The 14,347-nt window shown below is 41.0% G+C and overlaps 1 protein-coding gene across 1 annotated transcript in view; it reads left to right on the forward strand.

Annotated features, from left to right (window-relative positions):
• The first annotated feature begins 584 nt into the window (after positions 1-584).
• Positions 585-14,347, forward strand: part of nr3c2 (nuclear receptor subfamily 3, group C, member 2) — a 64,876-nt gene continuing 51,113 nt past the window's right edge. Inside the window, exons 1-2 of the mRNA XM_079160278.1 lie at positions 585-642; positions 2,144-3,958. Coding sequence (XP_079016404.1) covers positions 2,163-3,958 — 1,796 coding nt within the window. The 5' untranslated portion in view covers positions 585-642; positions 2,144-2,162. The remainder of the gene's footprint in view (positions 643-2,143; positions 3,959-14,347) is intronic.

Here is a 14,347-nt window from a genome sequence, read left to right on the forward strand (position 1 = left end):
AACGTCATCGACAGAAATATGGAACAAACTTGCAGAGGAAAAAAATGTAATTAAATAAAAGAAGACTGCTTCTCGCTGTTATCCTGAGACTTTATTTCAGACAACACTGCGCTGAGCACGGTGCCCTATTTCCAGGCGGCTCTGTCTACCTGCGCTGGGCCCCTCCCCTCTCTCCTCCGCCTCCCCTGCTCGGAGTTTGTGTTGCACTCGTTGCAGTAGGAGGGTCCATGTGCACAGAATGACGTCTCTCTGACTTCCAAGTCAAACCGACTCCTCCGTTTGTTTTTATACCTATTTTTTTATTTATTTTTTAATCTCGGGCCCAGCATCGCTAATCTGCAAATTTGCGGCCATAATGTGAGATCATCTGCTGCTGTCGTCCGACCCCGTCGCTGCCGTTCGTCCTGTCAGGGAGCAGCAGCGGCTCGCTGTTGAGGATTACTAGTGATAATACGCAGTAGACTTCTCCAGTGTGTCTAGCTGTCAAACTGAAAACTATGTATTGGAAAGAGTAGACAGAGCACATTTGTTGATATTTATTGACTTTGCCTGTGCGTGTCTTTTTTTTTTTTTTTTTTGGTCCTCTGGATTATCGCTGCCCAGCAACACGGCCACCTGACAACTCTGAATGTCGTAATTAAGGTAAGGAAGGACGGAGCTCAGTGTTTGACTGTACCTTTTTTATTTGGCGCTGGGTCTGAGGTGATAATGAAAGCAAACTCGTCACTGCTCAGTCGGATAACTGAATACTTGCATCCCGGGTCCATTTGCTGCGGGGGGAGAGAAATCTAATAACTTTACACTGGGACCGTTAGCTCTGGGTCTGGTCCATCATAAAAGTCGCCAAGAAGTTGTTGCACTCTGTGTACGATAAAAAAATAACCGCAATCATTTGAATAGTAGATTGTATGTGTCTGTAAGCGTCTTTCAACGGTGCTGAGAAATATCTGGTTCTGTCAAATTACTACCAAAAATAAGACTTTAATAATTCCTATTTCATTCTTTCTGCACTTAGTCCTTCTTGTCATTCAAAAAGCTGTCAACGAGACGACTTTAATAATAACTTTTACAGCTACAGTTCAGCAAAAATCGTCTTTTGGTATTTACTCTGCGCATACGCAAAATGGAGAGACATGCAGAGAGTTGCATGTCCTACGGAGGCAGGGCAATCACGGCAGGAGCAAGTGGGAGGAATTATCACTCTGACATATTTTTTCTTTGTTTTTGTATTCATAGTTCTGCACACAATGTGCATGGGACATTTTGCAGGCAACGTGAATAACTTTAACTCAGATGTCTTGTCTGCTCCGCCGCTGTGAGCCCGTCAAAGAGTGCGCTGTAGCGCAGAAAGATACATGTTCAAACAGCACCTAAAACAACGCCTCATTATTGCAACCTGCTCCGTCAAGTGTCTGATTGTTGCCAGTGTTGTTGTTGCTTTTGCACATGACCGCCAAAGCAACATTTTAAGTTATGTCGCAGCAATGTTGTGGCTGCAAGAGCAGTAACTATTGAGTGACAGCTTTCCAACCAACCCATGCACGGGCCTGATAAAGCTGGTGGATTTCTGTCTGAGCTGTCCAATAGAGGCGCAGCAGAGGTGGGAATTTAAAACGAAAAGCCCAGACGACGTCACGTAGATACATTAACCCTTGCAATGCAGTTTTCGTCAAGTTATCAGACTATACATCCCCTGGAGTGCAGTGATGAGGAGCTTTATCTGTGAGAGAGGAAATATTGTTCTGACTTGCTTTGGACTTTTTCAGATTTAACATATTGTTTACACAGCAACGTTTATGTTTTTGTCTCAGTTTTATATTTATATTTAAAAGTCAAATTATTTAAATATAGTGCGTGTTATTTGTAGATATAATATTCTTCACACAGACATTTTTCCTTCGCTCTACCCTTTTTTTTAATCCTTTTTAAGATTTACTGCTATCCAAAACCAACAAGACTATATCTCTAGATTTAAGATTCATTAGCATATTCCTTAATACAAATATTTGTCTCACATGAGACCTGTAATCTCTGCCTGGAGGTACTTACCTTTAATACAACCTGTTACTCAAGTATTATTATTAAACCAATGCCTTGTGTGCAGCTTTTCTCATTCATTTCTTTTCTTTTCTTCATTTACCAGGTGAATCAATGAGCCAGCTATGGAGACCAAAAGATACCAAAGTTTCTTTGATGGAAGTGATACAGAGAACAGATGGTCGCAGGTCCCCATCACCATGGAGCACTGCAGCAGCACAGAGGATTCAAGTCTGACTAGCAGCGATATCCTGATGGACATAGTCAATGTCAGCTGCCCTGCTGGAAGCCCAGCCACCGACTGTAAAGACAACAATACAAAGAAGCAGGAGCAGCCAATGCTTCGGCTCGGCCAGAACCAGCCATTTGTTCTCCCACACTTCAACAACTCCCTCCATGGTCATAAGCAGGACATGGACTCTAAAGAGCTTTCCAAGACCGTGGCTGAGTCTATGGGCCTGTATATGAATGCTGCCAGGGAGGCAGACTTTGCCTTTAGCCAGCACGGGGGCAGTAGCAGTCCTGGGAAGATGTATACAGTGTGTGGACGTGCTCTAGAGGAGACCCAGTGTGGATCCACAAAGAGCCCCAAGTTAAAGCCATTTGGGTTCCAGCAGTCCAGCACCACTCACAGAGAATGCACCACTGGGACTCCAGTGAGCTCGGCCTCAATGCTGGCCTCATCTCTGTCCTGCAGCCCCCAGACCTCCAGCTCCATCTCCAGCCCAGGGGGCAGCAACAATATGGTGTCGTCAACCACCAGTCCTCTTATGTGTTTTGGACCGGTGTGCTCGTCCGTCAATAGTCCTGTCAGCCAGACGTCTTGTGCTGCAGCTCTGGCCAACATCAAGCGCAGGAATTCAGCCACATGTAGCCCCGTGGAGTCCAGCACAGTGGGCTCACCACCTCTCACCAGCCCGCACAACGTCATGAGGTCCCCCATGTCCAGCCCCCAGAGTATGAGCAGTGTGAGATCGCCTCCGTCCTGCAGCACCACCTGTAACATTAGGTCATCTGTCTCGAGCCCCACAGGTGGCTGCTGCACCAGCACTGCCAACAACGGCAATACAGCAAGGCCCTCCATCTCCAGTCCGGGCAAAGTGGGCACCATGGCTGTCAGCAGCCCACAGAACCCCTCCTCGGGTGGGTTTCCTGTGTGCAGTCCTGCTGGCGGACTGGGTTTGGTGCAGAATGACACCAACAGCCCAGAAGCAACAGGTCTGACCAGAGACACAGACTTCAAGAACTTTGAATTCCCTAAAGTAGAGATGGTAGATGGGGAGGTGTTCAACGTCGGCTTAGACCAGATGGGCATGGTTAAGTACATTAAGAACGAGCCTGGAACTGACTTCAGGAGCATGTGTTTAGGCGGCTCCAAATGTAATGTGAGTAGCACACCTTTTATCACACAGATTAAGAGTGAGCCAAACAAAGATGAGGGATGTATGAACCAACAGCCCTATGGTGAGCAGTCACCATCCCATAGTCTCTATCCTGCGTCTGAGACCACCTACTTGTCCTTGAGGAATAACATTGATGAATACAGTCTTTCTGGTATCTTAGGACCCCCTGTCCCCTCTATGAATGGGACCTATGAGCCGGATGTGTTCTCCAACAATGTCCTGTCTAAAGGGGTTAAGCAGGAGACCACTGATGGCAGCTATTACCAAGAGAATAACAGCATGCCCACATCGGCCATTGTTGGAGTTAACTCCGGTGGACATTCATTCCATTACCAGATTGGAGCGCAAGGAACAATGTCTTTCACGCGGCATGATGTGAGGGACCAGTCCAACCCTTTATTGAATCTAATTTCGCCCGTAACGGCGTTAATGGAGTCGTGGAAATCTCGGCCGGGCATGTCACAGGCCAGAGGTGAGGGATACCTGGGTCAGAACTGCATCACGGACAGCATGACGAGGTAAGGAGAATAAAGACCTCTCTATGTCGTCCGAGTGTCACATCTCACATGTCACATCTCTGGCTTGAAAGCTGTGACGTTTCCAGAGTTGAAAGTAATAAAAAAGTTCAGCTTCATAGAGAGAAGCAATTTTTTTCCTTGTTTTGGTGTGAGTATACCAGTTTGTTACAGTCAGACTCATATTACACAAGGGATTTAGGGCGTTTGCTTTGAACAGTGCAAAAATAATAACAGCAGGGCTTGGGAAAGGCAGCGGGATGCTGGCTGGGGGAACAGGAATTAAAGGACGGGGTCCAGGTCATTGTTATAGTAGCATGTGATCACAACATCATCCCTGCTAGCACTGCCCTGTGGTCTACTGTAAAACAGAGGCAAAGTTTACCTCTTATCAGATCAGGGGCCCGTGTGTATGTACAACAACAATATTTATTGGTCTGTTATCCGGAGTTCCAGCTAAGAACTTGTATCATTGTGTCATGCAAATATCTGTTTTTATAGGCCCCAAGCCATTGGCTGCATCATAAATTATGAATGATTGATCACATGCTTTTGTTGCCAAACTGATGAAATAAACAGTTTATTTTGTGAGGGTGGGGGCTGAAACAAAACAAACAGGCCAAAGAGAAAAAAAATCTATAATCGGCGCCAATCTGGCAAAGTGCAACTTTGACACAGATGTTGTGCTTCCAGAGTATTGTGGTGTCCTCGTTACATGTGAAGCCGAAGGAAGTAAATTATCATCAACACGATTAATAACAGTGAATATCAAAGCCATTATCTTGACCATGAAATGAAACACATGGTAACATTGTTGAAAATACAGAAGTATAATCACAGTGAGAGGTGCTGGTGTTTATTTGCACTAAATCAGAAGAAAGGTTTGTAGTCCAGGGAATCTGGGTGTGATATGATTTTTGCGTATTCTAACAGCATTAACTGTCTATTGGCGTTATCATAAACTACATGGCTATCATGTATTTATGCATGTAATGTTATAAATTCACACTTTTTATGAGCTGGTGGAAAGAAGCACTAAACAAAGTCGTAAATGACCTCCTGCTTAGTTGCACAGCTTTGATGTGTCAGACACTTGCTGTAAGAGAAGTACAGTGTTTGAGCTGCTGCTGGGATGGTGATGTACGTTGCTCCGCTATGTTCGGCGGTGCCTTGACCATGACAATTCCAGTCCGACTTTGGGCAGTGATGTTGCACAGGATCTCAAAATTGAGATTTATTAGATCAAAAGCTTTCCTGATTGAATTTGTGGAAACCAACTTTGCAGATCTCACTGATTGCTCTGCTACGTTCCGTTGTCTAGTTTTCATTTTCTTCAGCTTCTGCTCTTCAGATTGCAGTTTCAGTTCGGAGGAAGGGACTGGGAGAAAGTCAGTTTATCGGTGTTACATCACTGACTGCTCTGGTTGAACTGCACACTGATTTACTGTAGCAAAATGCACAACGTTGCGGATGGTTGTTGTTCAATTTGTATGTTTTATGCATCTATCATAACTGTGGTCTGATTTGGTCACACCGAACTATATATCTAACAAGCAAAATTGATTAACACTAACTGATGACCAGATTAATTCTTACCTAATTCAAAGCTAAAACATTAGATTGATTGTACTCGTTATATTTTTGTATTTCCTGTGGCAAACATGTATAGTAAGCACATGTTGTGTGTCTGTTTTTATTCAGACTGCACCCAACCCATAGATCTGACCTGATTATCTCATGAGGGTTATTTATGTCTTCTCTGTTTGACATGTTTATTCAGCTTTATATGTACAGTACACGCTCGTCTAGAGAGTAGATACTCCGTCTGTGTGTGTGTGTGTGTGTGTGTGTGTGTGTGTGTGTGTGTGTGTGGGTGTGGGTGTGCTATGACAAGGCTCGCAGCTCTGAGGAGACTGATACAGCCGTGTTACCTTGGAGGCGACCCATATGGCAGGAGCCAAAGCGATGTTGACGGGATCACTGCCACCTTGGTCATAATGAGATCCAGCTTAGCCCTAATGTCAGACAGGATGACAGTAAGAGTTGGGCCACATGGCAGCCAGCCAGGCAGGCTAGGAAGCAGATAGACACAAATACACATATACATACATACAATTATGTACACACACAGACACACAGACATTATATAGATATAGAAATGTCTTAGGTAGAATGCAAGAATATCATTTTTTTTCCAGACGTTTCTGCCTACATTCAGTGTCCTGTTACACCAGTAGTATTGTATTGATTGGCAGCTATACTTAGACATAAATATGGGCTTATTGTATCCTGCCTGAAATCTGAAAATGCACTGCAGGAAATCTGTGGCACTGCCAAGCGTTGGGCTGACTACATGGTGTCCAGGCCCAATATTTCATAGGCAAAAATGTTACGTAACCATTAAAAAGCACAACTAAAACTCTTTGATCCGCTGAAGCCTTGGATGACAGAGTGTAAAATCCCTTGGCTCGTTTTTTTTCCTCACTTTGGTTTCCTGTGTAAATGGTTTTAATTAAAAATGGCTGCTCATCTGAGCAGTCTGGATTACTTTGTGCAAAAACCTTTTGACTCAGATTCACAAGAGAGGAGGAAGGGGGAACGAAATGAGTCGCCCGAGCCAGAATTGTTGTATTTATGTACAGTTTGATTTAAACTTAATGCTAAATCAAACTATGTGTCCAGGACGGTGTATTGTACGCAATTAGAGGTTTGGATGCTGAGATTTTTCTAATACAAAAAAGTTTAATTCCTTTATTTATTCTCTTTAAGATTATTTAAAAAGCTGTGGACTGTAGTTTTAAGTCCATTATGAAGCAAGTCAGATTTGTATGAAATAGGAAAATATGGAAATTATCAGTAGATGACCTACATTTGTGTGCTGGATTATGTGTGTTCGCTCTCTAAATCTCCAAATCTCTTTTCACCCTATTTAGGGTATTTTTGTCCTGGTTTTCACAGTAGTGTTTCACCAAATAGAATTACTCTAAAACTTGTCAGCCTCCTGACCTAATAATTTCATAATCTGACAAATGGTAAAGACTCAAAAAAATAGAAGCCAACAATGTATTTTTTTTTTTCATTTAGCTCTTATTATTGCCTTGGGAAAAGTAGCACTTTACTATAGGTCGACATTTCCCTCGCTTTAAGCTTGCAGCCAGATCAACAGTGTCCATCATGAGGAAGCACCAGGGAGAATGCTTTGCACTGGACTCTGGCCAACCCTCAATGTTCTGCAGAGGGATGAAAAGGCATACTCCTGAGAGCACACTAATAAGGCTTTAATTGTATGTTCCTCCACTAAATTAATGGATGGAAATGATTTGATTAATTCAGACACTGCTGGGTACTAATATCCAATTAAATCCCAACACCAGGCATGCAGAGGGGCTCCCAGTGCATTATGGGTTCCTGACTATAAAGCGGGCAGCTGCTAGTTTGGGTTGTGAAAAGGACGTTACAGGTGTATGTGTTGGAGAATGGCTGTGTGGGTCTCGTCTGTCTCTACTACTGTGGCAAAGATGATGTCTTATAGTGCGTGCAAGTGTATTTATTTGATGTGTGTACTGTCAAAACTTTTTGTTCTTAATTTAAATATGACTGTAAATCATTTATCATATAATTTAATTCTAAATCATATATACTGACAAACTTCAAGTAACAGGTTAATGTTTTTCTCTATTAGTCCTTCATTCTTAATACTTAATACTTAAAAATCAACTCCCTTGATTCAATGATTTAATGAATGTATGTGTAGAAACTCTTGATGATATCTAAAAGGCAGGCCTGACAGTCATCAAGTGTGAGTCATTTCAAGAGTGCACTCTTACATTAATTTCTTTTGTATATTTATAAAGACTAATGCAGCGTGGACGGCAGGAACTATTCACATTTAATGAATAACTTGGGGTCAACCATCTGAGGATTAAAGTCATCTTGCACTAGACTTTATAGTGTACATGAGATTCCTGAGATTCTCAATAAAGAACCGTAACTTCATATAAAAGAAGACATAAGTTTTTCTTTTTTTTTTTTCGTTTATCAATAGTTGTCTCAAAAGGAATTTTATGATTAATCCAGACTGTGTAGTGGCTTGGTGAAAAGGTCATGTTCTTAAGTGAGAAGATAATTGATTGCCCACCAAAGGTTATTGGAACTATTCATGTCAGCCAATAGTTATTTTCAATGAAATGCAACACAGCACTCAAAACCAATGTAAAAGTACCCTGCGCATGAAGAAGATGTAATCAACCCTTTGCTAAGCCTTGCCCCCTGCCACTACTCTGTCAAGCTGTCAAATCTACCATGGAGCCCACATTCTCACTAACTGCCCCCATGAATAAGTGTCAAATATTTTAGAAAAACAAAAAAAGAGATTTCAAAGAGAGGCAGAAAGAAGGGTCACCATTTTACAATATTTGTTTGAATTATATATCCATGATGTCAAACTGATTCAGTGATTCAGTTGAAAACAGGTCGAAAAGACAAATAAATGACCTAAATCTTATAGATCACACTGTAAAAGTTAACATAATAGCCATGTTTTCCCATTGAGCACGAGAATAAAGACGTTCTTAAGATTTTCAACCTGTGAATCAGTTTAAAATGAGGAGCATGACATTGTCTGGCTTATGGAGGCAAGAAAACTACTTCTATACTGATTAACCATTGAAAATATTTTTGTTATTGTATGACATGATTTCTCATGTTCAAGGACAGCCTTGAAGCATCTGAACCACCTGAACCACCCTACTTCTGAAACCATTCATCTTTACCTTAGATAGACAATTAGCTGAACAAAATTATAAAAATGGTGTGTCTTTGCATGGCAAAAAAAAAATCTAAATGAATGAAAAAAAAATTATAATAATACATAGAACCCACAAGATCCAGTTCTTTGCCATTTTCTGGGCAGCCTATCACTCATTGGTGTGGGTGGATTGCTGTGTAGAGCAGAATATTGAGGCTGCATTCAAGGTATGAGTAGTAGAGCTGGTCTGACTGGTAAAATTCTTATAATATCAGAAGAAAAATGAATGCCTGGCTCAAATAAAAGCTCCATAAGAGGTATTTTAGACCATGGCTGCAAGGTGATTGTAGTAGTGAGAAGGATTTTCTTTTAGGTAAAGGGTTAAATAGCTGCAGGGAGTTAGTAAACCACTCTAGACTGTGCAGAGATGATATTTCTGCTTAATATTAAGAGAGATATTTTTACATTTCTCTCACAGAGGAGAAGCTTGGTGCCATCATGCTGTTAATGCTGTTTCATAGCCTCATATTAGGATGCAGTTTAGTTAATTTTTGGTATCAATATTACACAACATTTAACCATAACTAGTTTGAAATCCATAAAACCAGCCTGAAACGATTGCAACATGTTTTTTTTTAAATATTAGACTAAATGTATTCTCCCTAGGATAAAGTGGAGACCAAAACAGAACTCTGTGTGCTGGCTATATAAATGAGCTAATAGTTCACCACAACAACTTTATAAGGTGATGATATTTCAATGTTGTGTTTTACGACTTGTTCCACTGACCAAAACATCTATTTATGCTGTTTTAAGGAAAAGGTAACAGTCACTATTAGCATTTTGGCTTTTTGTTTTGCGAGCAGCTCTGTTAAGTACCACGATACCTTTGCTTTATCGGTCAAATGCTCACCAAATAGTCATAGTGGATACACCTTTTTTACGACAGTAGTTTTAGCTGATTCTGATGACATGGTTGTCATATTTTATTTCTTACCTTTTCCCTAAAGAGAGAGAAAAAAATAAGCTTATATACGAAATTTCTGAACAGATCTAAATATCCAACAATGTTATCTCAACAGGTATTGCCATGAGGGCACAATGAAAGCCAGCTCTCTGTTCCAGCTTCATGAATGGAATTTTTTTTTCCACTTTGTGCTATTAAAGCGTAGGAGTAAATGCCTACAGTGGATGTAATCTTTTTAAAAGAACATTGTGTGGCACAATGATCAGATCCTTTTGTTGCACAGAAAAGAAACCATGTTAAAAGTCTCTACTCTGCCTCTCCCACGCAGAGCCATGCGCACACACACAAGCACACAACAGGGCCGCCACCGCCAACAACAACAACAACAACAGCAGCCGCGCACATTTTAGGCTGGACTTGGCACCCTAATAAAAGTGTGGTTATCCTGGGATGTGAATGCTTGTCTTGTCCTCATTTGAACTTCTTCCTGAAACACAGTCTGGTCACAGAGGGCCAGAAGGCCAATGCTGCAGTCGGAGAGCTACTCACTATTACCTACCGCTGACATTCCCTTCTGTTGTTGAGGTCATTAACTAACTGCATAAAGGAGGTGGAAACTAAATACCGGAGCTGCAACAAAGCATAGTGCATGCCTCTGTTTTGTGATGAATGCTTTGATTTTTATAGTGCGCTGCTGTGTAAAATAAAGTTGCTGAATGGCAGTACTTTGTTTTACTTAGCACGCAAGTAGTCTTCAAGATATCTCACAAGTAATCTTTAAGATCTCCTGGGTCATTAGCTTTGTGTGGAGGAGAAGCTGAATGTAATGCACAATCACCTGAGATGATAAAGCAACGTGCTGGTATCAGTAATATAGAGTGACTACAGGGAAATATGTACACATTAAATCACAAATTACAATGATTAACTGGTCATAAGAGCCCATCACTATTGTCATAAATAAAAAAGGAATTGTTTGTGGAGCTAAATGCAGGCAGAGCTATAAAAAGCAATGAGATCTATATTTCACTTTTGGTGGAGAGGAAGTGGAGAACCCATCTCGACTCACTCTTCAAGCGTATTATTGTCTTCCTCTTGTTTCCTGATATACTTGACTGAGCAAACAAGCCATGCCTTTATCATTCATGTTTAATTAGAGTTTGCCCAAGTATTCATGCCAAACTGCTTGCTTTTAAACCCAGTGTTTGTCTTGTCAGTTCCTCCATGGAAAGGATGCCATAAAGGAAGACGCTTAAAAAAATGTTAATTGTTCAGCTTGAAAAGGTTCCCAAAGTAGGTCATGCATAGTTGGCTCAAATAGAGAGAGTGTGTGCGTGTGTGTGTGCGTGTGTGTGTGCGTGTGTTGGTGGTGGGGGTTATTCTGGTTCTTTTTACATAACATTATTTTCTCGCAAATACACACACAACATGCATCCACAAAAACATGAACATCAGCAGAACCCATGATTCAGAAAAGTGGTGCTGTGACTGTGACTTTGTTCATAACTTCATTCATAACACAAATGCTCTGAAGGCAGATTAAACAGTAAGAAGTGATCTAAATGAAATTTAAAAAAGGAAGTCAAACTCTTTTTAGGTTTCTCACATGGTTTGGAGCCTTTTAATGCAGTGACCTTCGTAGATATTATTTTCGCAATTAACATTTTTTCGCAGGTAGCTTTTTTTAGTCAATACATCTATTTGCTGTGCTGCCAAGATGTTCATTTGGCGATGACAATTTTTAATTATTAACTAAAATAAATTATTAGATAGCTTTATCTAAATTGGTTTTGCTTTTAAATTACCTCTTGATGTAATAGCACATGTAGCACTAAAACCAAACCTCTATTAAATATGTTGCACAGATACTACAGCCAACACACTACAAGTAATAAAGTGCATACTACAATGTGCACTGTACTGTATATCTTACACTCATAGCTTAATTTAGCTTATTTTTGTTTTTGGGGGGGGACAACAACATACTGTACATCTGCCCAAATAAGTTAAAATCCCAGAAACACCCAGAAATGTTCACACATGTTTTAGCCTTGAACACATATCGTTGATTCAAAACTGCCATCATGGTGGTGACCTCCTAGAAAACACACATTTACTGGGCGTCTTTGCTGTGGAGAAAAAACTAAATGATTTGTGTCCTTTGTCACTTATTTAAGTCCATAACAGACCATCCCATGGAGTTCGTGTTATTCAGAGTTCAGCTCCTCCACCTGCACAAATCATGTACGTGGCGTCACTGCCGCCCCTATGGCACACTAACTCAGCAGGTGAAAGGGAGATTCCAAGAATCAAGTGACATCTCAAAGAAAAATATATTATACCAAACTGAACCTGTTTGGAGACACAATTTGCTTGCACTGCAAAAGGGTAAACGTGTTTGGCAGGAAGTGTAATCAGATTTCTGTTTTCAGTAGAAGAGAGAAGAAAAGTCTTTATAGAAGGGATATTAAAGGGTCAGCTTTCTCAAATTACCCCCCCCCCCCCCACACACACACACACACACACAAAACCTGTTTCTTTCTATCGTACCTCAGGTTGTGTAGTTTTGCTTTCACTTTTCTAGGCTTTGAATTGTAAATCACAGCCTCCAATGCAATGGGGATAAATGACATTGTGTTTGTTGAACAGATCTCCGAGTTGGTTTAGTACATAAGTTTATACGGAAGTTAACCCGCTACAACGGTCGCAATAGAAATGGTACATATAACTATAGCAGCAGCTCTGACCATCCAGCTAATAGGATTTTAATGGGAATGTTTGTTCGACTTCTATTTCATTTCTATGATCAATGCATTTCAAACGATACTCCACTGTAGAAAGATTTTACTAGAGTTGTCTTCATAGCTATTACTAGAGATTAGTACGATTGTCACAGAAATAGGATGTCAGGGTGTTAGCAGGACATTTGGGGAATTGGCCTGTCTATAAAGAAAATAGACAGCTTCACCAGGAAGACTGTTGATTGAACACTATGATGGTAACAACGCAATGCTGTCCAGGGCTCTGGGAAACACTCAGATCTGGCCTTCTCCCTGTAGAGTTTACTGTACTGTACCTGCCACAAGCAAACATTTCCCTGTTCAATGTCTTCTTTTCGTTTCGCCTGCCTTCCTCTGACTGGGCTACAGCTGCCTGTTTCCCTCTGCTCTGAAAGGGAGACAGTCTGGAGCTTTCTGGGGGTTTTAACTGTTACGCAGGATCTTTTGCTTTTATTCACAATCTTGTTCAGCTGCTGGGTTCTTGGTTAAAGGGAAGGAAGCACGTACACACCTTGATTGATTTGTTGTTTGTGTAACAACACAGGCATGCTCACAGGTGCAGATTTTCTTGTTTGTGGTTTAGTAGCATGTGAGAGGAACAATGAGAAAATGTAGGTCAAGATTCAGGTATTTAGCCTGGTGCCCAATAAACACTTAAGTTATTTTTTATTTTATAACCTATATTTATGTTACACAGTCATGTAGGGTAATTATGTTTCAAAACTTTAACCATTCAGTACTAGTAGTTTCTCACTTTTAACTTGGTAAATGTATTTCAAATAGACAAGTTACTGAAATGAGGGAAAAAATCTAGCGTCCCTTCGACCTGTGAAAATTAATTCTAAACTGCAGTCCAAACTTATATGAGGCTTCAGCAGCTCAAACCGCTAAAATCTCACATTAGTTTTGAATGAACGTTGCAATTCATTTTTGTACAAAACGAGGACATTTTGTATTTTGTCCGTTATCTTGTCCCATGCTTCACAACCGCTATGGGGAGGAGAAGTCCACATTAGAAAGAAGCTTTTCTTTCCTACTAATTTGAAGAAAAGAAAGTCCTCAGGTTGAAGGGATAGCTGTTGTAGAATAAATGCATAAAAGAGATTTCAATATTGTTGTTTCTTGGTGATCTTTGCTATTTGTAACAGCAATGGTTAACATTTGGAACGGGCACACATTGTTGTTGCATTCAAGTAGCATGTTGCTTGAACTTGCTTTCTCAAGGCCTGTGCAACCTTTCTGACTGTTGGAACGTTTGCTCTTATTGACCTTGTTTCAGACATTAACATCCATTTGGTTGACCTCAATGGACGCATGCAAAAGAAGCTGAAAAGGGACCACTGGAGGTTGAGCGGCCTCGTAAAGGGCACCATTGTCATTATTGAAGCATCTCAGCCATCTTACATCAGTCCTGATGTATTGTACCCCCGACTCTGGTGGGCTGGTCGGTGTTGTTGCAGCTCCAGATGCCACAGAAATCAGCGGTCTTCCACAATTCCATTTTCTCATTAGTGGGTTATTGATTTGGGGACCTGAACTAGAAAGTCTTAACATGAGTATGATTTTTCAAACCAATGACCTGTGGAAACATCCAGAATTAAATGTTCTGTTGGGCCTGTAGATGTTTTGCATGTGGATCCATCCATAACTATTAGCCATTCCAAAATTCAGTAATCAGCTCACATCTGCTAAGAGGAGCCATACAATAACACAAACATTTCTACGATTTGTCTGGTAAAAGTTTGCTTCCTTTTGTTGCTAGTGTTAAACGTGGTTTTGAAAGTTCCTTCTCTGCAACCTAAGAAGCAGCCTTCTGTACCAGGTTTCTTTTGGGTTGCTGGTGGAGGAGGATATCCTGCTTGTTGTGAATGCAGCTGACATGCCTTAGGTTCTTCCTT

Source organism: Pholis gunnellus (genome assembly GCF_910591455.1).
Source record: "Pholis gunnellus genome assembly, chromosome: 5".
NCBI classification, from domain to species: Eukaryota; Metazoa; Chordata; class Actinopteri; order Perciformes; family Pholidae; genus Pholis; species Pholis gunnellus.